The sequence below is a fragment of the Amia ocellicauda genome, chromosome 9, assembly GCF_036373705.1.
Source record: "Amia ocellicauda isolate fAmiCal2 chromosome 9, fAmiCal2.hap1, whole genome shotgun sequence".
Lineage (NCBI taxonomy): Eukaryota > Metazoa > Chordata > Actinopteri > Amiiformes > Amiidae > Amia > Amia ocellicauda.
In genome coordinates, this window is record NC_089858.1 from 19417009 (window position 1) to 19440617 (window position 23609).

The 23609-nt window shown below is 38.4% G+C and overlaps 1 protein-coding gene across 1 annotated transcript; it reads right to left on the bottom strand.

The window, feature by feature from the left end:
* Positions 1–23: 23 nt before the first annotated feature.
* Positions 24–10529, bottom strand: znf507 (zinc finger protein 507). The gene is made up of 7 exons (XM_066713672.1): positions 10415–10529; positions 6578–8739; positions 6116–6236; positions 5773–5884; positions 4706–4810; positions 4323–4457; positions 24–3976 (listed from the first exon to the last, which is right to left on the bottom strand). The coding sequence occupies exons 2-7, from the start codon at positions 8735–8737 to the stop codon at positions 3598–3600; spliced, it is 3012 nt and encodes a 1003-aa protein (XP_066569769.1). The 5' UTR covers positions 8738–8739; positions 10415–10529; the 3' UTR covers positions 24–3597.
* Positions 10530–23609: the final 13080 nt, after the last annotated feature.

The following is a 23609-nucleotide window of genomic DNA, read 5'->3' on the forward strand; positions in this document are numbered from 1 at the left end:
GGCATGCAGAAATCTAAAACAGGTTTTCTTTTAAAGGTCTTTATTACCAAAATACAATGGCAAAGTAATAACAGAAGACAGTCTCTAAAGCAAAATAAATTACTCTACCATTACTGAGGATTTCTGAAAGTAGTTACAATATGTACTAAAACCTTTGCTTTGTTAACAATGAAAAGCAAGATCAGCTCAAGGGTCAACTCTTTTTTTGGCATTAAGGCATGCAGCTTAATGTGCTGAATTAAGTTACAAATACAAACCTTTCCTCAACTACGTATAGTGACAGATACCCAACCTTATTTTGAAGACAGCCTTGCAGGTTTTCTACAATGGCTAAAAATGCATTTTCTTTTAGTGTTTTACAAGACATTTAAAAAATATATTCTTTAAAAAAAATGTCAAGTTGTAGTAATATACATCAGATTTCTGTATCCATTCATACAGTAGCATGTGTTTTCATTTATACCACAGAATCAACAATGGGTCCAATGTACAATTCTTCAGAGGGGTAGTAAAAATATGAAGTTCATTGTGAAATGGAAGGCACACAGGAAAACGATTGCACTACTCTTATTTCAAATGGGAGCTCAAACAAGTTTACTCCCTTTAAGTCACACAATCAGATTGTGTGCATTTAATGTAATTTACCCAACCTTTTTTTTTTTTTTTAGATTTTCTAGTGGAAATGTGGTAGGCCAACATGGATGTTACCTCTGTACAAAAGCATGTTCAAATAACAGGCCCTTTTCTACATTTAGTATTACAAATATTTTTGAAAAACACAATATAAGACCAGAGTCATTTAGTATCTATTTTAAGTTGTGCTCAGGGATATTACAAAATTATTTTTATATATATAAAAAAGTATTTACAAAAAATACTTCACAGATATTTGAGTAATAAAATGCAAACCTGGCCTTAAACTGACAAACTATTGTAAACCATCTCATGTTAATGTACACAAGATATTACATGTACAAGTTCATTTCTCAGCTTTTGCAACTATATATTTGGGGAAGAAAAAGCAAAACATAAAATGGAAATGCAACATTTTAACCCCTCAAAGCCCAAACTGTTCAGTTTAATTTTTTTAAATAAAAAAAGTCTGAATTGCATGCCTGAATGTACAGTTGCCACTGTATTAAACCAAGGAGATATTACTGATGACTTCGGATTCAAAATTAATTTAAATGAAACCGGTGAAAAATAAGTGCTTGTTACAAATTATTGAATACATCCATTGCTTGTGGGTAAATTGCATAGACATATTCACATCTCTGGACAACATTTATTTGCCATTTGTTAAAAAGCAAACATTATTTAACTACAGCCACTTCATGTTTTTGACTCAAAAAACATTCTGAATGGAAATTTAAATGCTCAGTCTATAAACAAGTACTCTTAAAAGCAACAGAAGTCACAAATATGTATCTACATTAAACAAGAAAGGGCAGAAAATAAGCATTGTAGCTTTTTGAAATGCAGATTGATTAACCATTTATTGGTCACTTCTCCATCTTTAACTTTTGCATGTAAATAAATTTGAGGTACGATATTGTTTCCTTAACGATGTGAGAATATAAGTGCCGTTTAACACTGCAGCACTCAGAACAGACTGATTTAATATTAACACACTTCCCTAGAATTACGTTTATCATATCTACCAGAAAGCGGTCATTTCCTTTTCTTGCAAAATACATGAAGAAATCCTTTGGAAGTAGCTGGGTCAGATATTCAAGTGTCAGTCAAACAACTTGGCATTTATGTCACAAACATACAAATGTATGTCTTAATACAGACAAGACACAATTATCACACACAAAACCTAAACAAGCTGAAACCAAATTCTAATACAAACTATAACTAAGGTAATGAGAACAACATTCCCTAATAAATTAGTCATTAGATACGGTGTTTTTCAGGGATTCTGAGTAATGTATTTCTGTCAGCTGGGAAATCTTTGTACCTTAACCCATGACAGTCATGACACCTTGGGGTGATTTTCTGTGAATTCATAACTTAAACTTAAGAAAACAGAAAAGTCTGTCAGTCAATTTAAATTGTGTGCAAATTCTAAATGGTGAAGATAAATTAAGTGTATAGAATTAAAAAAAAAAAAAAACACCCTCATAAAAAAAAAAAAGATACAAAATAAAAATGAGGTAAATTTTCTTAAAGATAATTAAATATTGGTTATGACACATAAATACAAAATAATGTACTAAATACACTTATAATACAGCAAAGCTTTAAAGGCGTGATTTGATCATTCTGGATGAAAAGTGGCCAATGTGAATTATGGTACAGATAAATGTACAAAACAGCTGTTACAATGTAAACCCTTAATCTTAAGTTTTCAAGTCTCTTTTCCTCAATAAATAAAAAAAATATATGTACTATGACATTCAGAGAAATTATAAGTATAGGGTTTGCTATTTTTTGTGACATAAGATTTCTTTCTGCATCACGGGGAAAAAAAAAAGTTACTGTAAGATCAACCAAAAACGCACCTTTGAAAGTCTAATTGAATATTGGACTGAAGAACAGGTGATCATTACTAAACTCTTATCAAGTTACAATGTCGCCTTCACAACATACTCAAAACAAAACAAACTCAAGTATTTCAACGTCTACAATTTAGCACAATCGTTGCAAATCAAAGGTACATTCCTCCGATGGCTAGGACTACCCTGATTTCCTATGTCCTTAAGGGAGAACTGACATTTCCTAAGGGTTAAGAGAAGCAGTTGAGTAGCACCATATGGGCCGTGCGACAGACAGAGTTATTTTTGTTACGTGGCAATAACGGAAGAGTACATGCATAAATATAAATTAATAAATATTAAGGTAAATACAAACTACGTGAAATACACATTAAGCATGGCAAGAATCTTATTTTACAGCTGTGTTGAAAATGGGTGCATCCTACCTGACTTATCAGACTATATATACACACAGACAGACAGACATACATACATACATACATACATAGCCTAGTGTAGATATGTTCTGTCCATATACAGACTATACACATGGTCTGTCTAATTACAGTTTACACCTATAGTTTATACAGTATTACAGTGATTTGAATAAAAGCTGCCTTAAATCACACTTAAAAAATATAACCCGTTGAAATGGGCTAAATTCTGTACTATTTTTTTTTGTATTATTTTTACAAAAAGAGAAGCTGGTTTAATGAGGTATGCATTTTTTTTCTTCTTCCATAAATCCAGATACACAAGATACGGTTATCTTTAAAGGAACCCCCCTCCCCCCCAGAAATGTGAATTTCACAAACAAAAAGTGGAAATCCAGCATATTTACACTGTGAAAGAAAGTAAAGATGATTGAAGGTGGCAATTATTACTTAAAACAGCAGACAATGTTATAAAAATAAATATTGGAGAGAAAAAAAAAAAAAAAAAGCAACTGCAAAGCTAGCCTTGTAAAGAGACAGCACGCCCTCCACCCCCCCAAAAAAAAAAAAAACAGGATCTGACAGGATCATTGGCGAGGGGACAGGGACGTGGGGGACTCTGTTCTCTCACAGGGGACTTGGGAGAGCTTTACACAATCTCTCCGGATCTATCCTGGGATCTATTATGTATTATTTTGAGCTGCCTGAGGGCTCTGTTCCTTGTTCAAAATTATATTAATGATCTCGCCTTCATGCTCCTTCATGTGGTCCATCAGCCGTTCTTTGCTGGTGGATTCGAAGCCGCAAATGCAGCAGCAGAACAGCAGCATGCAGTACTCCATCCCGGCCCTGGTGTGACTGCCTGGTTTCTCGGGGACACTGGCGACTTTGGTGGCCGGGCTGGGGCCCCGCGTGGGCTCCGACCTCCCAGCACTGTCCTTGGAGGCACACGCAGAAGGATTCTGATCAAGCACCACCTTGTCTGCTCCACCAGCTCCAACGCCGGGCCTCTCAACAACAGATTCAACAGCAGCAGTTCTTGTGGGAGCTAAACATGGAGACCTAGAGCCAGACATGAACCAACATGACAAAAGATATAAGGCGTGTGCACGAAGCGAAATGCAATACGGTAACAGAATCTGTAAATTAATCTGTGTTCACTGACTAAAACATGTCAACGTGAATGTCAATTCTAAGAGTGTTTTGCATTCAACCCTTTTTCACCCCTCTCTTGAGCTTGGCAGTACTAGCGACTGTATTTGCGTTCTAGCCACTCTAGAAACAAAACAATAGATTCTCCAAACCCCCCCCCCCCCCCATTCTCCAACCCCCCCCCCCCCCCCATGCAATTATTCTCTTCCAAAGCTCAATTTCCTTTCACACAAACTACAGAAAAACCTGTACTTACCGACTGCTTTGTGAAATGGCTTCATTAATAGCTTTGTTGACTTGTTCATAGTTATAATTTTGGTCACCAGCATGCTTCCACATATGAGACTTTAGAGATGGCGGGTGGCTGCAAACATACCCACACAGAGAACATCTGGAAGGAGGGAATATAGTTTTCAGAAACATAAAATATGTATTGACATATATACAAGAACTGCTCCTGCATTATATGATTTTATGTCTATCCTGGAGGGAGATTGAACAGAGAATATATTCAGCTTTTTGATTTAAATGTTCATCATGGCCCAGATTCAAACTAGCAGCTTTTAGATTTTAGGGCCTCATATAAAGTTGCAGCCTAGGCCTACAGATAGTCATTTTTACCACCTCCCGAGACCATACCTGTATTGTTCCATCAGCTGCACGGCCTGGTGCTCCTGCGGGTGTCTCCTCATGTGGCTCTTCAGACTGTTCATGTTTGTTGTTGCAAAGTCACAGCTGCAACACCTGCAGGCATTTCAAACAAGGCTCTGTATTACTGTGGTGAGGGAGCACAAATACAACATCCCTATCCTTTGAGAACTTAAGCTCTCAAACCACACTTGTATCTGTGGAAAGATCGAAACCTCATTCCAAGAAGAGTGCTCCTTAACATATTTGTTTCACTGCGTTTCAGTTTGGAAAAACTAATGACTAATGATTTCAAGGCTATTGAGGTTAATTTGTTTTAAGAAAGCAGGACCTCAAAGTCTTTAGAAAACACAAACACAGAATACAAATCAGAAAACGGCAAATGACATTCTTGGGCAAATGAAACATCTATAATTATTTTGGCGTCGGCTTTATGCTTGGTATGAATCTTAAATTTAAGATTACAGTTACAAAACAAAACACTACATAGAAATTGTTGTTTGGGGGAAAATAAAAAATAAAAATAAGCATGTCAACTCTTCATGTCTTTGTACTTCAGAGCTCATGCTTCACAGTAAAAAGTACATCAGTAGTTATTGAATTATGAATTATTTGGCTTCAACAAAGCACATGGCCTGAAGCAGTCTTCTGTGTACCAGTCATCAGAGACCTTATTTACACAAAAACACAGCAATGTAGTTTAAATACAAAGTTTGCTCTAGATTATTCCTAGTCCGATTGTTTAACACATTTTCTCTTATTAGAGTATGTATTGAACCTGTACAATATAAATGAATTGTTATACATTTTCTTCTTCTTCAAAAAAGCTGTGCACATCGCCACTTTGTGAAAACCTTTAATGCACCCTTGAAACCTCCATCTACCTTATCTGCATTTTCTGAAAAGCACAGAATAAAGCACCAATGAATACATACACAATGAGTGTCCTGTACATTTTACAACACAATCTCCCTCATGTCAATGGCCTTTCTAAGGCATACATCAAAAACAACAGCAAATCAGCAGCAGGATCTGCTAACTAAAGGCCCGTTACACACCTGTATGGCTTGTCTGAATTGTGAATTCTTCTATGGTTCCGTACGCCGACATAGGTTGCGCTGGTGTAATCACACACGTCACATTTGTAGATTTTTTGAATACTGGTCAGATCTGCAATAACAAGATTGAAGGCAGATATTTCAATTTGTATGTTTTTTAAGCTTCTGGACAAACAGGAGAAAAAAGAATAGCACATCTTCCAAACAGATTTAAATAAACTGCCAATTAAATCTAAAGCAAAACCTACCCTGGAGTAGTAAAAATCCCTCTCCTATGCTTGCATCTTTACTACTTTAATGTTTGCCTGTTCCTGCTAACGGACAGCAAAATCAGGTAACTTACCTTCATCTGCAGTCTTGTCTTCAGACTCCTCCACAGTGGCAGTGGTCTCAGTGACAGAAGGCAGTGCAGTCAGGGTGTCTGGCAGGCCATGTTGCTCTCGCTCATGATTCCTCAGTTGACTCTGTAGTGTTAAGTTTAAAAACAGTGAAAAATATTGCATAACATTAAAAGTATTCTGAGCAATCTTGCAACAGCAAAGAACATTTCTAAGCTGTGGATTTTATGGTTTGTGGTATATCCACACAAAATCAGCTTGTTGAATATCGATCTTAAAACTTTTGTTATGGTGAATTGATTGATTTGACCTAATTTAACCTGATCCTGTTATGGCCCTGATCTACTGAAATAACTCAGATCACACTTGTATATGATGAAATTCTAATTTCCTGCTAAGCAGTGGTAAACAATTTTCTTATCTGATCATTTTGCAATATGCTACAGCCTCCCATTAGCACTTCTTACTTTATAGTAGAATGTTTCGTTGCATTGCTTGCAATGGTACGTCCTGGTTTTGCAGTGATTGATCATGTGGTTCTCCAGGTCTTTGCTGTCCTCGGCGATGTGATCACAGATAGGGCACTGGTAGGGCTGCCTCTGGCGGTGCACCCGGAGATGCTGTTTGATGTACCCCTTGTTGCCACTAGTGTAACGGCAGAGGCGGCAGCGATATGGCCGCTCGGTGTCGGGAATATATTCCACCAGGTTCCCCTCTGGCAGACTGATGTCGCTGTTAGGTTGGCTTTGGGCATTATCCTGCAGTTCCTTCAAAATGTCTTCATCAGAGGCATTCTGGTCAGTCCTCTCTCTGAGCTTTTCGATCACAGTCAATAGGGACATGCTGATGCCCATTTTCACAGGACCCTCAGGCAGTCCCTCTTTGGATTTGGGCTGCAATTCCAAGTCAACCAGTGCTGTGCCAGATTCCTTTATGTTGGTCAAGTCTTCTGCAGAGGTTCGAACAGCAGGCGTCACTTTGTGTGGGGAGGTAGTTGCAAGGTCGAGGTACCTCTGGCCAGTGTCTGGGTTCTGGGTGCTCAGCTCAACGATGCTCTTTATGCTGGCCTTCATCACCTCTGGTGTTCTAGTGGGCATGGCGACAAGAGCTTCAGCGGCCAGGGAGTGCAGCCTCAGGGACTCCGAATGTGTCCGCCTCCGAATCGGGGGGACGTTTTCATCAGCCGCTACGGACGAATCCTTGGACGCTTCGTCTTCGCTCTGCTTGTCGCTGTTGCACCACCCGATGACCACCTCCTCTACGGCAATGCTGCCTTTGCTCGTCGGGAAATCCTCAGGGTCCTCCTCGTAATATATCGGAGACTCCTCAGTCAGCAGCCTCTTCTCCACCTCAATATCCGGGTTGACCAAGAAGGGCTTGGTGGCAACTGTTTCCTCTGCTCCTGGAAGACGCTCCACTATGACGTTCACATGCCCTGCTCTGTTTGGGCTGCAGCTTATGATCTTCTGGGCAGAGGAGAGGAGGCTGTCTGCCGTGCCGGGATCAGGCTCCGAATCGGAAATCATTTGCTCTTCCACAACCTCCTCTTCCGTTACCTGGACTTTAGCATGGTACACTTCCTCTGAAGTCTCTTCTGCAGCCGGGGCTGCTGCTGAGGTCTCCTCTGAGTCCGTGCTGGAGGCACAGAGCTTAAATTGGAAGGAAGGGACACTGTGCAGCGTTTCTGGTTTACTCACAGGAGTCAGAACCACAACCGCCTCATCAGACGGAGGGACAGCTGCTGAGTCCAGCACTAAAGAGGTCTCCAACTCATCCTCAAATATGGGGTAGGAGCAGTCGACTAAGCCTGCATGCTTCCAGGCATGGGTTTTGAGCATGCGCTGCTGGCCACAGGTGTAGCTGCAGATCAAACATCTATACATGCCATACTGCTCATAGGTGTACCATTTCTTTTTCACAGGCTCTCCCTCCGAATTGTACACTCTGGCCTCTTCTCCTTCCAAAGCCAATGGCAAGCCCCCAATCTCCCCAGTGTACACAAGTTCTTTTCCCATGGCTGTCGAGAGAGACTGCAGCTCCTGCGTGTGATTTGTGGCTAAGCTCTTGAGTGGCTCTTTGTTTTCTATATGAATCCTCAAATGGGCCTTAAACTCCTCCTGCTGATTGGAGGTAAAGCAGCATTCAGAACACACCAGTATCACCTCATTCTGCTGGTCGTGCTCCTTTATATGATCTTTGAGTGAGGTCAGCGTTGGAGAGATGAACTTGCAGAGACTGCACTGATAGCAGGTGACCGTTTTGCCACAGCTGTCCTGCACATCCTGCGATAAACAGTATTCCTCTTGCACATCCACGCTACACCGTTGTGCTTCAGAATCTTTTGGTATTTTAGAGGGGGCTTCAAAATTCTCCTTGCTTTCCACACCCACAGATGGACACGTTAAGTGGGGTCGCTTTTTTCCTGAAAGCGTACACCGCCTGGGTCTTTTGTTTTCCACGATTTTGCTCAGTTTCTCTATGACCTGGATCAGAGAGTCGGTGGCCTTTTGCTTCTGCTTCCCATCGGAGCCCTGCAACCTAGCACTCGCTACCCTCTCAGGGATGAGCACAGCCTCCTGCCCTCTGCTGTGAGGAACGAGAACTGCAATACTGCTGCTCTCCTCCATACCTGAAATGAAAGATTGAAACTATAGATGTTATCTATCATAAACCAAATGATGTCTGTCTGTCTGTCTGTCTGTCTCTCTCCGTCTCACACACACACTATTATTCAGTAATATTTGTTCCAATTCAAGTGTTATGACTAGCAAGGCTTTTGTCAAAGGCAATAAACACTAAATTTCAAGCATGCTACCTTAAATTGATTCCATTTGCATAGATGTGTGAAGTTATAATACTATTAGAATTATGCTTTTCTCCCTTATCAGTACAGTACTAACTCTACAAGAGCATTTAGAATACAATAAATTGCTTACTTTATGTATATGAAAATGTACATCTATATTGATGCAACAAATATAAATATTGCATATGCGAAAATACTTGTTTTTCTTTACTTAACTCATTTGGTCGGTGTAAAAAAACAAACTGCATTGATAAATCAATGAATCAGCCCTTCTTTTGGATCTGTGCAAGTCTGTATGTTTACATCATACCCAATTATGAAAGTAAACAGAAATCCACAGTACTATATATAACCTAACATGTGGTTGCCATTTCCTTCCACCAGCTCTACACATTAATACCCACTGCTATTAATGACCAAAGACTGTGCCTGGCCAGTGGTAATTTTGGAGCCTTCACCCCATTTAAAACTCAAAGACAATATTAAAATGTCTCAGAGGTTCTAGTAACATTAGAGCACCCCACACCACATAGGAATAATAGTATCTGCTCTACTATAGTAGTTTTAATTTAAACTGTGATTTTGGCTTCTACTGTGACCTCCCAGCTCATGTAATGTACATAATCTGTGGCTAAAAGTGTGTGAATAACACAGAATAAATAACCTTTGTGTGCATTTCAAAGTCTATATACAAATATTGTTTTTAAAAGCCAATACCTCAAATAATTTCAGACAAAATCATACATGGTAAAAGAAGCAGTAAGTTTCAGTTGTTCTAGGAGAGAGAGCTGGACTCGATACTATTGTTCATTGAAGCGAATATGACCGAAACAAAACCTTGTTTCCTCAACAAAAGCCACGTTCCAGAACATCCGAAACAGGTTCGCTATCCAGAATATGATATTGACCAACAATACACATTTGCCAAACTTTGTTTTATTTGTTGTCATTAAATAATATACAGCAACAGTGCAGTAAGCTAGTAGGTTATTTAACTTTTTTTTTTTTTTTTAAGGTTTGCCAAAAAAAAAAAAAAAAGGCATGTGAATCTATGATCAGTATGGAACCTGGAAGTATGTAATCGGCTCCAGATGAGAGAGGTCTGAGACACACACGTTGCACACGGCAGGTAAGCACACGTTGCAGGACGAAAGCGCCGCCGGTGACCTGCACGGATAAACGCATCCCGAAAACGTGTCACGGCGCACACGACACAATGACGGAGGCGGTCCATCGTGGCTCGACTACACAAGTCTATCGGATCGAGTCTGATCATCGGTGTAAGAGCATGGGGCCCAAAAAATGCCAGTGTGGAAAAGGGGGCAGGACACGATCATGACAACTGGACTGTCTGGCCCGCACACACACACACACACACACGAGTCCGATTCCCACACTACCAGAGAGAGAGAGAGAGAGAGAGAGAGAGAGAAACCGCTTCCCCGCTTAATAAGTGTCCCAGGATCACAAGATGTTCATGCGGAAAGTTAGTACTTACTGATCCAGTAAAGCAATTCTCAATGATCTTTGGCCTCAGTAAATAAGAGACTTTGATCTGTTCTCTTTGCAGTAAAAACTGATCCCTCTCTCACACACTGCACTTAAAATGGCGAGGATGGAGCAGGAATCACGTGATCGCATCTCGGCACGGTCAGGTGATCAGAAAGGAATGCTTTATTGCCAGAGCCTCGATTTCACCAGGTCCGTAACCGGATAAAATACCAGCCGGTGCCGCTCGCAAAGCTGTCAAATGCGCCATCATCCCGCACCGCGGTGAAGTGCAGTAAAGTGTAGTATAGGCGCCTTGTTCCGACGTGGGATGTCCTGCGAGTCAGAGAACACACCGGACATTAATAATAATATTAATGACAGAAACACGTAGCTGCACACACATTTCCTTAAACAATAATCATGTGAGTTTGCGATGTATGAGTGCAGCCGTATTTGCGAAGTAATAGTGTCATACTAGTGTGTTACAGTGTACTGTACAGTATAGGGCATATAGTCTTATCTAACAGTACAAATGACTTCAATATCATATACAAATTATTTTGGTAAATACTTATTTTACAGAAACTTGCTACAACTATGTCATTGTATGCATGCATTTTGGCTGTAGCTCTGCCAGTGCCTGACTGGGGATCCATCCCTATAGTGCTGTCTGATCAGTGGGGCTCCCTCCGGATTGCGTTTTATTCTAGAGGTATCATCTGTATCAAGTTTTTGTTTGTTTTGGTCACTTTCCCCCGTATACGTATTGAATTACACAGACTGTGCCCTGTATGGCAGTAATGGTACTGTATATAGTAACGTGTTTGTTTTGTATGAGCCTGTGTCAGTGGTGGGTGCCTTGAGATTTGGGTCCGAGCAGGTGTGGGGAGACGTAGTGCTGGTGGGGTGAGGTTCCTCTCCTCGTTGACATATTGTGATGGCTTAGTCTGGGGCTTAGCTGTCACATACCAGCTGTAACACGCCAATAATAATCACGATAATCAATAATGATCGATGTCGAATCCAGTAATAACACGCACACACCCCGGAAGCGACGCTGGAACACTCAGACAGACGTTCCATGCTCGCAGCCAATCAGCGGCGCTCCCTACGCTCGACACCCCAGGCGTGCGCAGCCGTGCGGGACCCCCTCCGACAGGCCCGGGCCGTCCCCGCACCCCCCCGAGGTGTAATTATAACACTATGCTTAATATTATAAGCTGACCACATGCGCTCTTCTGTGGGGAGAAGGCGGGTACTCAGGGGCGACGCCAGCTGCGCGAAGCTCGTCTGCAGGTACTGCGCAGATGTACAGTAGCTCACTGCAGGCGATGTGGCCTCGAAGCTGCAGGTAAATAAAACGGATCTCCAGAAATCAAAACAAAAAGGTTACAACACGACATGGGAGACGGCGTCTCGGTGAATGCAGGATTGTTGGACAGTTGCTGCTTTTTGGCCGGGTTGAAAATATAGTGCGATCTCGGTTTTATCGGTGTCCCTCATTGTCCCGCAAACAAGATCACGCTGTCCTGAAATTGGACTCATGGCAGATGCTCACCATATGCACCACACTGGTTTATACCACATTATTTTACCGAGTTTGTACCCCTACTGTATGCGCTTTACTGTGTTTAGTACTATTTTACACTATTATTATACTATTGTAATATTTTTGATATTAGTAATAATCATAATAGTTGGTACCACATCTAAAGACGCGTCGATCCTCCCGCATTTTTACGTGCGCGTCACAATAGGCTGCGAGGATATTCTGTGATCATAGTCTTAGTGGTATATTTCATGTTTGCGTTTTTCTGTTACCAAGTTCATGTCATTAATATGTAAATACGCGTTTGATATACTTTAAGCGAATGCAATAGTCTAATATGGACACTGTATGAGCAGGAATCGCTTGAAGGAGAGACAACTGTTTTTGTTGTTAAATGGCGCCATCTCGTGTTAATATTAGGGAAATAAAAAGTGATAAGAGCAACACTTAAAACTTGTATTTTAAGTTTATGATGCATCAGCTGTTTCAACAGAAGATACTGGAATATACGGCAATTATAGTTTATATTTGTATTATAATCTACAGATTATAATCTGCTATAATCAGATAAACCAGCGAAATATGCAGATGCTGGTAAAAAAACTTGAATTGATATCATTAGATACTTGACAATATTATCCCTTCCCTGTGAAAGTGCACAAGCTGCATATTTAGTGAGTGAGTATTTTTTTTAAATATCCTGGTGTATTTTAAGTACTTTTTTTTATTGAAAGTTGGCATTGACAGACAAGTTCCAGAAGGGTTACCAAACGAAACACTGTGCAAATAACCACAGTGGTTCAGCGGCATATTAATGCATCCATCCCATTATGTGAACTGAGAGATTAACAAAATAATTTTAAAAAATGACCTTGCGTAAGATGTAATAAGAGGCTTTCTGCAGCAAGAACATCATCGAGAGGTATCGCACATTATTACAGCAGGCTGCGGCTGCCCTCTGGAAGACTGTCAATTTGTGCCTTATTGCCGAAGAGGTTGAAAAATGACAGTAATTTCATTAAAGCTGAAATACATGCTAAATATGTTGACTGCATGGTGCTTGTGCAGGTCACGGGTTGAACCAAAGCACGACCTGTCCTGATTAGCTCTGAGAAGAACAATTCAATTTGTGCCATGTGCATCTCCACTGGGGCAGGTTATTGATAGTGGCATCAGACAGGGATGCAACAGCAGTCATTTATTCCCTCAGTCTGACCCGCTCTCAGTCTGTGATGCATTATTGTATTACTGAAAGACTCTCCTGCCTTCAATCAGATGTGTTTCCTGTGCTATGTAGGCATGTTGTTGGCCTTTTTACCAAGCCTCTCTGGAGTTTATTTGTCCTTATTCTCCCTCCTTTCCTCCTTGCATGTGGCACTATATGAAGGGTAGGGAGTGATCTGAAACCCACCCTTTTCGCCCCTTAAAAATGAGTTTACTCATTTCACTGGTGCAGGGGTATTTTTCAGTGTTGAGGCTTAGATGTCTAGATCTTTGGTTTGCTGTTTGTTTCAAGAGGATCTGTCTAAAGCAAGTGAGATACGATGAATGGCATTTCCCACACATTATAATGGGCGTAACAATAATCAAGCTGAAGGGAAAAATGGGATTATATTAAATCTACAGTTTATTAAACGCAAGGGACAGAACAGTAATACAATCTTGAGCAAAACAGCTCAGTCAGCTACATATTTATTCTATATAATGTGTATACAGAAGGGCATCATTTGTTAGAGACTTCTACTGTATTAGTGAGTTATGTGTTGTGTAGAATGGGTGTATTATTATTGTAATAGTCATTACTGTGTCAATACTTTTTGCCAGTATTACTTAAGTATTCTTCAATAGGGAACAATGAGTATAAAGATTAACAACAAATGTTGATTAAAATAGCACCCTCTGCTGGTGAAGAATGAAGCTGCTCAGACGTGTTGTGTCAGATTTTCAAACCCCCCCCCCCCCAGCCAATTGTTCTGAAGGTCCTTAAGATGTAGTAGATGTCTTCAATCAGTGTGTAAAGAGCACCACCATCTTGAAGTAAAGTAATTGTTTCATATTATTAACACATAGCTTGACTAGAAAACAATCAAAGACCCTGTAGCTCTCCGTAATTAGGGTTGGAATTTCCTGGTAAACAGTCTGCTGCAAATTCAGATTTTCTACTAAGGGTAAAGGACCAGGTTTTAGTTTTTAATTACTTTCTTGCACAAGATTACTTCTTGCACATAAACTAAAAAGTCTTGGCTTATTCAGATTTTAAGTTTGGATATACCTGCCTTGTTGAATCAGTTTTCTACATCATACGATTCCTAAATCGGTATATTTAACCTCAGTTAGGAGGTGGTAGTCCTTATATCACACAGTGTATAGGTTTCAGACTGCATATTGGTCTCTCTGTGAATGCTGGGGAACCCAACTGGAAGTGCATTTGTACATGAGAGGAGCGTTGTGCTGCAGGATTACAATCAAACATCGAGAGCAGGTAGAAAGGCATTGTTAAAGAAAAGGCCCCGCATTTCACTGAAGTGCTCAGTTGAGGAAAAGTTTTTGAATTTGCAGCATAAAGAGTTGTGCTGAGCCTATCAGCTTTGAGCCTACTGTCCTTGATAGAGTCTGAAGACTCTGCTCGGAATAAATCACGTTCTGTGTGGCTCTGATGATTTAATAATATACCTCCTGTGATAGCGGATTTGAGCGAGTATAATTTAAGCCTCCTCTTGGCTGTGTGATGACTGTGAACAAGTGCAGGTGTCCAGTCTCCCCAGTGCACTCGCAGCATTTCAAAGGAAACATCTGCTTTCCTGTTCCCTAATAAGCCCCAGTGGTCTTTGGCTGGGGGTTTTCAACAGTTAAAAGAAAAAAAAATGTCACACAGAATATGGAAACTGCTGCCTGCACATATCCATCTCTGTCAATAATGAGCGTAAGCTGAGTTTCCAAATGAGTGTACATCTTTTTCCCCTTTAAGTCTGATCCCAGCCGTGAAACAGTGATTCCATAATGGTAGTCGGGTGGATGGCTCTGTCTGTCTGATTTAAACAACCAACCACCACACAGTATTTTTTAAACATATGCCTTTCAGTGTCCAGCAGTAGATCTTATTAAAGGAACATTGTATTTATGCAGTTCATATTCAGGTGCAGGATGCTTCTTTTCTTCTTTTTTTCACTTTGTAAAATCAATATTTTTCAAGTCAACGTATTTATATGGTATTGGTGATGTGATTTTACAAGGTAGAAGCTTGACCCTTTTATCATGTGGGTAACTGAAATGCAAAATAGACTTTGCATTTTATTAATTAATTATATTGCATGAATATGTGATGTTTTTTTCTTCACAATGGCTCTGCTTTCCAACAACAGAAGTCCTAGATATCATTCAGAAAGAGGAACTGGCCTCCTAACTGGTCTCAGTCCATCACCTAGTTCCTCTATTTAATCACCTTCAAAATGTCACTGACAAATGCTGACTGCTGTAAAATGGTACGGTATTGTATTCTGCAAAATGTTATCTGTGGATATCCTAATATCCCATCTTGCTCGAATTTGCTTCCATTTTGTTCTTTTATAATAAGGGTTAGGCAGCTAGTCTGTCTTCACAAACCTAGTTGTGTCAAAGTAGTGGCTAATGGAATAGGTTACTTCAATTAGCTAATTTCATTATTAATCATACTTTTGAAAATATGATTTATTTGTGTGCATGCATATACAGTATGTTGATATGTATTTCAGTGTCTAGTTGTGGAAAGTATCTTAAAATTAAGGTGCAGATCATTTGCCCTTACACATTTACAAATATGAAAGGGGGACTTTGTATCGTTTAAAAGAGGAAATTGAAATATAAAATGAAAATTAAAATCAAAGGGTGGCCTAGCTGGATAACTGACTTTTTATTAAAGGAATACATGAACAGACTAAATAAATGTATTGTAAGTATTCCACATTGGCCTTATGGCTTTTGAACAATTCCATGCTTTTACAATGACCTGTAACGAAAGACAGCTTTGGTAGGGCACTCTGGGCTGTGACACTTCCTGATTGAAACAATGATGTGCGTGGCAAGGGGACTGTAGAATATTCCAGATGTTCCTCAACAGCTTGCTTTTTGAAGAGGGTGATGGTTTGTGTCAAATGTGCATATTAACACATTAATGCGGAAGGAAAGCCTGAGCCAGACTGGTGCAGATGTGCGAAACATACAGCAAGCTATATTCCTAGGGGATAAAAGGAGATGGTTACAAAGCTATTTTAATACCCGCGCACTATAGATGCAGAGATGATTTCCCAATAAAGTTGAAGAGGAACATAATACCCTGGAAATATTTTAGAATTAATCAGAACAACGTTTTTTTTATGTAATTAGAAATTATGTTAATATTATATATATATATATATATATATATATATATGCCATTGTTTACCATTTTCTCAGAGCAAATATGACTAAATACTTCTATTACATGGGAGGGCACATTCACATACTCTAGCAAGGAAATGGGCTTTAATAAACAGATGGTTGTGCTTTACAATTCACTTAATAATGGTACGGAAAACACAGCCACAGAACAAAGGGAAAAAAACAAGAATGGCTTCTACAAAATAGGATTTGCTATAAAACAGAGGTGTATAACTTGTTTTTGACACTAGATGGTGTACATAATTTACAGTCTTACTTATAATAAGTGGCTTAGTGTTCATATTAACACAAATTAAAATAAGAGCACAGTTGCTTGACGTGTGTGATTAAAACCATAAACCTTCAACATTTAGTGCTCAGACAACAAAATACAGGCTACTCTGTAGGACAATTTATCAGTATTGAACTATGATTAAATAAGTATCTTTATATATACTGTACACACACATATTTTTATACCGTCTATAGTCTAAAGGGAGTTTAATGTATCATGTGAATCTGAAAGAAAGAAACATTTTACTCTATAACCATGCAGTAAAAAATGAGAGGAATTAATTGTAAATGTGGGGAGTTATGGCACATGTGCTCCTATTTTATCTTTAGTGCTTTTCTAGAGTCCACTAGAGGGGTAGTGAGAGCTCTGGTACAGCCGCTCCTGTGCTGGATAGCAGGAGGCAAAGGTCATGCGAGAGGCTACAGTAATATTGTTCCTGGATTTATTGTTTTAATTAAGCAGCTGGCAGTTCATCATAAACAGTTTATGGTATTTTGTGCACAGTGCAGCAATTTTTAAATCTGTTGTTTGAATGCGGCCTTAATGCTGCATCTGTCAAAGTTCTTAATAACTGGCGAAAAACTGACAACAGTTAGTAGTGGGCCTATATTACAACAGGAGCACACTTAGTCTTTTTAGACTATTGTATAACTCCCCCAAATTACAAAGGCATTGCGGCACGGAAATCATTTCATCGACGTGTTTGATGATCAGTGAAGCACACTGAAAGGTAGACAATTTCTAAGCAGTGATAATGCTTTCATTTTGTCACAGTCATTTTTTATTTTCCACCCTCTCTTGGAAATAGATAGCACTGCGATAAAATATAGTGATTGTCTTAAATACCAAATATGATTAAATAATAAGAATGGTAAAAGAGTGGAATGTCTGTGTTAAGTAGTATTTTATTCTTTTTTTAAGACATGGAAAAAGAGATAAGACTAAATAAATAAAAGTTATACCATGGGTTCCTAAGAAAATGACTTTTATATACCAAGTGTGGCCACACATACATATATATGATGTATTATATGCAGTATTTATATCAATCCTGCTGTGGGTGAGAGTGTCATTAAGGGTTAGGCTCCAGTAGGTGAGTGAGCAGGCAAATGTGTGTTCCTTTCCATGCTATACTTGGTCAAGTTGCATATATATCTTATTCCACATTATTTTATTAACTCTAATATCTACACTTCCTATTACCAGACATGCCTTTCATTCAAAGCGCAGAGGCACAGTTCTCTAATCTGAAGTGACAAGCTATATACTTTCTTTCAGCCATTACACAGTAGCCTAGAGCAAGGAGCCTGTTTCTTTGAAAATGTTTGAATTAGGTTATTTTTATTGAAGTATTAAAGTAATACTTCAGTTTAAGGTATTATTTCAGTGTTTCTTTTTTTTTTTGAGGAAGGGGTAGTTGGTATTGAATTGCAAGGATCTCTGTTAGCGTACATTTGGAACCTATGGGGATATTGAATTTTTACTATTTGTTTTTCCAATTAAGATTTTCACAAATATCTATGTACCTACCTGTCTGTCTGTCTGTCTATTTATCTATATACCATCACTCTCAAAGGACATCATTTTCAACCACTACTCACCATTACATACGTTTATGCTTTGCTTTCTCGGGAAAACACTGATATAACATATTAAGATATACCTGTAAAATGACCGGAGATCACTAGTGTTTATGGACTGGCTTTTGGTACTTTGAGACCCCTGTAAAAAATGATGCATCACCAGATGAAGAAGGACACGACTGCAATAAAGTGTAACATAGAAAAGGAGCCGTCGTCTGTATGTTTGATTCTCTGTTCGCTGGAGGAAATATAAATGGAACTGTGATTTTACATATAAAGATATATGTTCATGTCTTGAACGTCTTGCATCATGGATTGAGAGAATGCACATTTTAAAATATTTCACCTGTTCTTTGTGCACAGGAACCTTTGAAAAATAAATGTGCATACTGTTTTGCTGATATATGGTTAATAAATGTAAGAAACAGTATTTTATCCATAAGACAGGATATTGGATGCTAGGCATTAAATTACGCCCATCAGCCCAAAGCTGCAGACTTTCAACATTTTTTTTTTCAATAGTGCAATCTATTGGGAGCACATTCATACTTCTAAAAAGTGCAAACATTAAGTGTTTGATTCATGCGTTGACATGTGGCATATCCAAATGTGTTGTGGATCTCCCAGGAATGAACCCCCCGCCACACACACACACACACACACACACAACCGCAAAATCATCACCAAGGGAATCTCACTGAGTGAATATTTTACAGACAAACTTCTTGTATATTTACACGATAATGGAGTGTTATGGCAGTGTTCTTTACCTCTCTTAGCTGTTTTTCTTTTATTACGCTATTAATTTCAATAGCCTAATAAGAGTACACAGGCTACACTGAAAAGCATAGCGAAAAAAAAAAAAGATTTTTCATAATTCCTATGGGTCACACATGCTATACAATAAGATTAGCTGGGGAATGATACATCTAAAAGTGCTGCAGAGAACTTTGCTAATGTCTGTTTTTATCACTGCTAAATGTCAATGGCAGCATTTCAAGAAAACAAAAAACGTTTTGTTCTCTTCTTCTGTTTCTCTTTAGACATCCAGCATGTTGTCATGTAGACTAGTGCATCATTAGAGATGAACTTAATCCCATTCCTACAAAGTCCTTTTTCACAGGGAGCTATTTTCTCAAAGATGAATTCCATTGTGTGTTTGAGTGTTAGTATTGAACATATTCAGACTACTCAAATTAGCCAATTGTTGAGGCTGAACTGGCATAAGAGTGAGAGTTTCACATGGTGAACAATGATCCTGGCCTGTTAATAATCACTGAAGAGTGATTCCTAACCTTGTAGGCAGGTAATAGGAGTTCATTGAATGGAAAGCAGTGAGAGGATTACTGCTAGAGCACTCCTACATGCTTCTCCATGTGCAGAAGAAAGAGAAAGAGAAGAAAAACTTGTGGGGCCTTGTGGGTTTTTCAGGCATCAGCTGCTTGACTTTATGGATCCAAAATAAACACTAGCAACCAAACAAGCCAGTTGGGCAGAATGGCCAGAACATCAGTGGAGTCCTGTAAAGATTCCACCTTATCTGTGTCTTAAAAGCATTACAGTGGTCTACGGTCTTCCTTGGCAGGTAGTATAATTGATTAATTCCCATTTATGTTGGAGTCCTCCCAACTGTAAACACATACCAGGGGTTCCCAACTATGAAATCTTCCAATCCATGCCTTTACACAATCATAGCACAGCCAGTCATTTTCTTAGTTGATTAACTGATAATGACTTGAATTTAATTGTGAATCGAACCATTCCAATAGCGAACCATGTTTTACAGATATCCCTATTGATCTTGTCTTGTGGAACCAGTGTTGCGCTGTAAAGTTGACCAGTTCCATTCCTGGAGGTCGGTAATCCAGCAAGTTATACATAGAGGATGTTTACATAATTTGCTTAAGACTTTGGGAAAGTATTAAATTGGTCTAATTAGGCTAATGACCAGTTTGTTTAGGGAATAAAGCACTCATCTGGCAGATAAACAAAAGGCACCAAAAGTCCAAAAGCCCCAGAATTAGTTACCCTTGTATTGTTGGGACATTTTGTACATCAGCCTATTGCACAACCCCCTCAGTATCCCAAAAGGCTCATGTGTCGTTTTAATTCAGGAAAAGTATAATCTACAATGATGGGTTTGGAACCCATGTTTCCTTGATTAATTATTGTCATTTAAAAAAAGAAACCAACAAGATGCAATGCATAGGCAATAGTCAGAACTGAGATTTCAGTGAAAGATGAAATTGTGTAGATCAGTGTGTGTGTGTGTGTTATGCCTCTTAAGTCTTCAAGATATGTTTGAACTCTTGTTAGTTTGATTGGCATAGAATACAGACCACGGTTTCTATAATTGCTGTGACAATCGGAATCTGAAAGACAAAAGAGAGAAGCCCCAAAGGAGATGCTGATCCAAACGATGTCTGATGATGTCACTTTGTAGCAAATCAGAGCTCACTCATATAAAACTTGACATTACTTTTTAACTCCGAGCTGCTTTGCTGCTGTTCATGGGTGCGCTGATGGCTCAGTTGTTAGCTCATTCACAATATCAAATTATGGAGAGCCTGCTGTAGGGGACATGGAGAATAAAAGGACCACATTTATGAAGGTGTAATTTGTAATTTTTATTTATTATATAAAGAGGCAATAATTAACAAGGACATATTTCAGTGTGTTGATGTGTTCACGAGCACACGGGGTGATTCATGAATTGTACAAACATATCTGCGGCCTTTCTGCCAAAACTGGAGGGTATGTGAAGGATAACATGCCAAAGAAAAATGTCTCTGATAGTCTCTGGTCACTGTGTGATGTACCACTTGGCAATAAAAGAGCTGCTCAATTCAGTGCACCTTTAATTAGAGCTGACTCAAAACAGTGCAAAACAATATCAAGGCATTTTATTACTATGTTTGTGTTTATTTAATTACATAATGTGTTATTTAATTTTATTCCAACAGTTGTTTAAACCAGTCTCCATTTTGTTTAAAGTACAAATATATACAATATTGAAGCATCAGTCAAAGCAGATGAGGTTTCTAGAAATGGACTGTAAGGGTATAAAACCTACTGAGTGTGAAAACTGTACAATAGAAAAAGTGTACTTGCTTTCAGTCCCGTGAATTATTACTATTTTTAATAAATGGAATGGATAAATTATATATATTTATAATAATAAATATATAACTGAAGGTGAGATGGTAGAATTTTCACTAGAAACCAAACTCCCACTGTCAAACTGCCAGATCTCAGTATCCAAAGCTTGGTGCCGTTATGATAACTGCCTGCAGACGGCAGTGTAGGCCTATGTGCTCACTCTGAAGATTATAAGGTGGCCGGCAGTGCTGACCTTTGTCAGGCACGAAAGCCTTTCATTTATCACAGCTTACAAGAGTCGAATGAACGTATTTAGCTGTGTTTTACTCCCCACTTATATAATATCTGGTGGCACGAGAGGAAAATGAAAACAATTGTTCTTATGGGAAATTTATGTGCTTCATCTGGCAGTGTGATTTCTGCAGCTCTACCAATGTGGCCACTAAGGGACTGGTATTGCATTTTAGGTCTTTAGGCAATAGGGGGGAAGTATGTTTCCTATTTGCCATGAAAAATAAATAAAATCTTGGTTCCTGTTTATTTTTTTTTCTTTTGGATCTCCCTTCTGTGGAAAGGAATCTGCTTCTCCTTATATATATATATATATATATATATATATATATATATATATATATATATATATATATATATATATATAACAACATTTTCTTCTATGTGGCTGTCTTCTGCTTTTGTATAGATGCTGAATTTAAAAAGTATTTATTTAAATTATTATTTCTACAACTCACCTCAGATGTTTTAACATATCCCTCAGAGTGTAAATGCATATCTAGTTATTATCGGATATTTGGTTTTGAAACCTAGCTGGTAATACTGGAGCTTGAATTACCCTGCATCATTGAGAATAACAGGAAAATACAAGATGTCAGAAGTAGACATTTTCTTCTACATAGAAAATTATATCTTTACTGATCATTGTCCATCACTTTTGTGAAGGATGTATTAATCATTTTACTAACCTCAGATACATAAACAGCCTACCATACTTGTACGCTAATACTATTAAACATGATGTATAATTTAATTAATTGCATGCAAGACATTTAGAACATGCATTTAATTTCATACCATTGCTGAAATAAAAAAAGTATATTTTTATATATATAGTATAGTACATTTGCACATCAAAGAGCTAAACCCCAAAGCACATGGTTGTTATTTTCTCTCCCATAACATCCACTAATTTCTTAACAATACAGACATTGCTATTTGCTCTTTTTTCCCCAGCAGTTGCCATCTTGTGTACCAGTCAAGATGTGCTCCTTCATGCAGCAGAATCAAAATGAATGGATTCCTCATCATTCTTATTGCATTACGGGTGTATACAGAGGTCATCAGCGATCGTTTTCTCAGATATTGCTAGGTACAATTGTAATGTATGCTTCATTTTAGAGGAAGGATAGTTTCCTTTTTTGAGCAGGCAGACTTCTTAATGGAGACTTATTTGGATAAACAGTGCAATTTGCTTCACAGCGTCAGAACACAGCTAATAAACCAGAGCTGTATATCAAGTTTGTTCATACCACACAGCCATGTAGGATTTCTGTGGTTGTATCAGGTCAATACCTCAGCCTGTCCAATTACTGAATTGATCATTAAAACAGTTGACCTTCAGGAAATCCCAGATTGAAATAAAACAAGTTATAAACTGTGTGCAACCAATTGGAGAGTACAAATAAATATGCAAGTGCTATATAACAAATATATCATACAGAACTAAATATAGCTATTAAAATATGTTTTTTTTTATGGTATTACATTTTATCCAGTCTGATTTACCACAGATATCTTTAAAATACTAATGTTAATTGATCTGTGAGTGTTAAGGAATTACTCCATATCCCACTACTTTCTTCTGAGATTACCTTTAATGATGTCATTGGATTGAAGAGAGATTCTTGCTATACTTTTTGTTTTGTGCTATATTCAAACCGTTAAAGAAAAAAAAAAGTTACAAATTACAGGAACAGTCTCTTTTTTGATTGCTCAACCATGAAACTATTCTCCTGTAGCCTGTAAAATAAATTGCTTATTGATTAGTGAATAGTTAGATACAAAAAATAAACATTAAAAATACCTGTGTGTGTAGCAAACCTTAATGCTCTGAATATAATGCAGAAGAACATTCATTTTTTGATATTATTTGATTAATTAAATTATGAGTAACACATTCTTGTATTTATATGGAACCTGGCAACAAGAGCAAGCATTGTCTTACATATAAAACAATGTAATCTACATAGTTACACCAGTCACCTAC

Bases quoted from the DNA above. Each gene is read 5' to 3' on its own strand.
- znf507 (XM_066713672.1), bottom strand. From the start codon at position 8,737: ATGGAGGAGAGCAGCAGTATTGCAGTTCTCGTTCCTCACAGCAGAGGG. The intron at 4,811-5,772 runs GTGTGTAACGGG...AAATGCCTGCAG, and splicing joins AATTCAGACAAGCCATACAG to GTGTTGCAGCTGTGACTTTG. The intron at 4,458-4,705 runs GTATGGTCTCGG...CCCTCCTTCCAG, and splicing joins CAGCTGATGGAACAATACAG to ATGTTCTCTGTGTGGGTATG.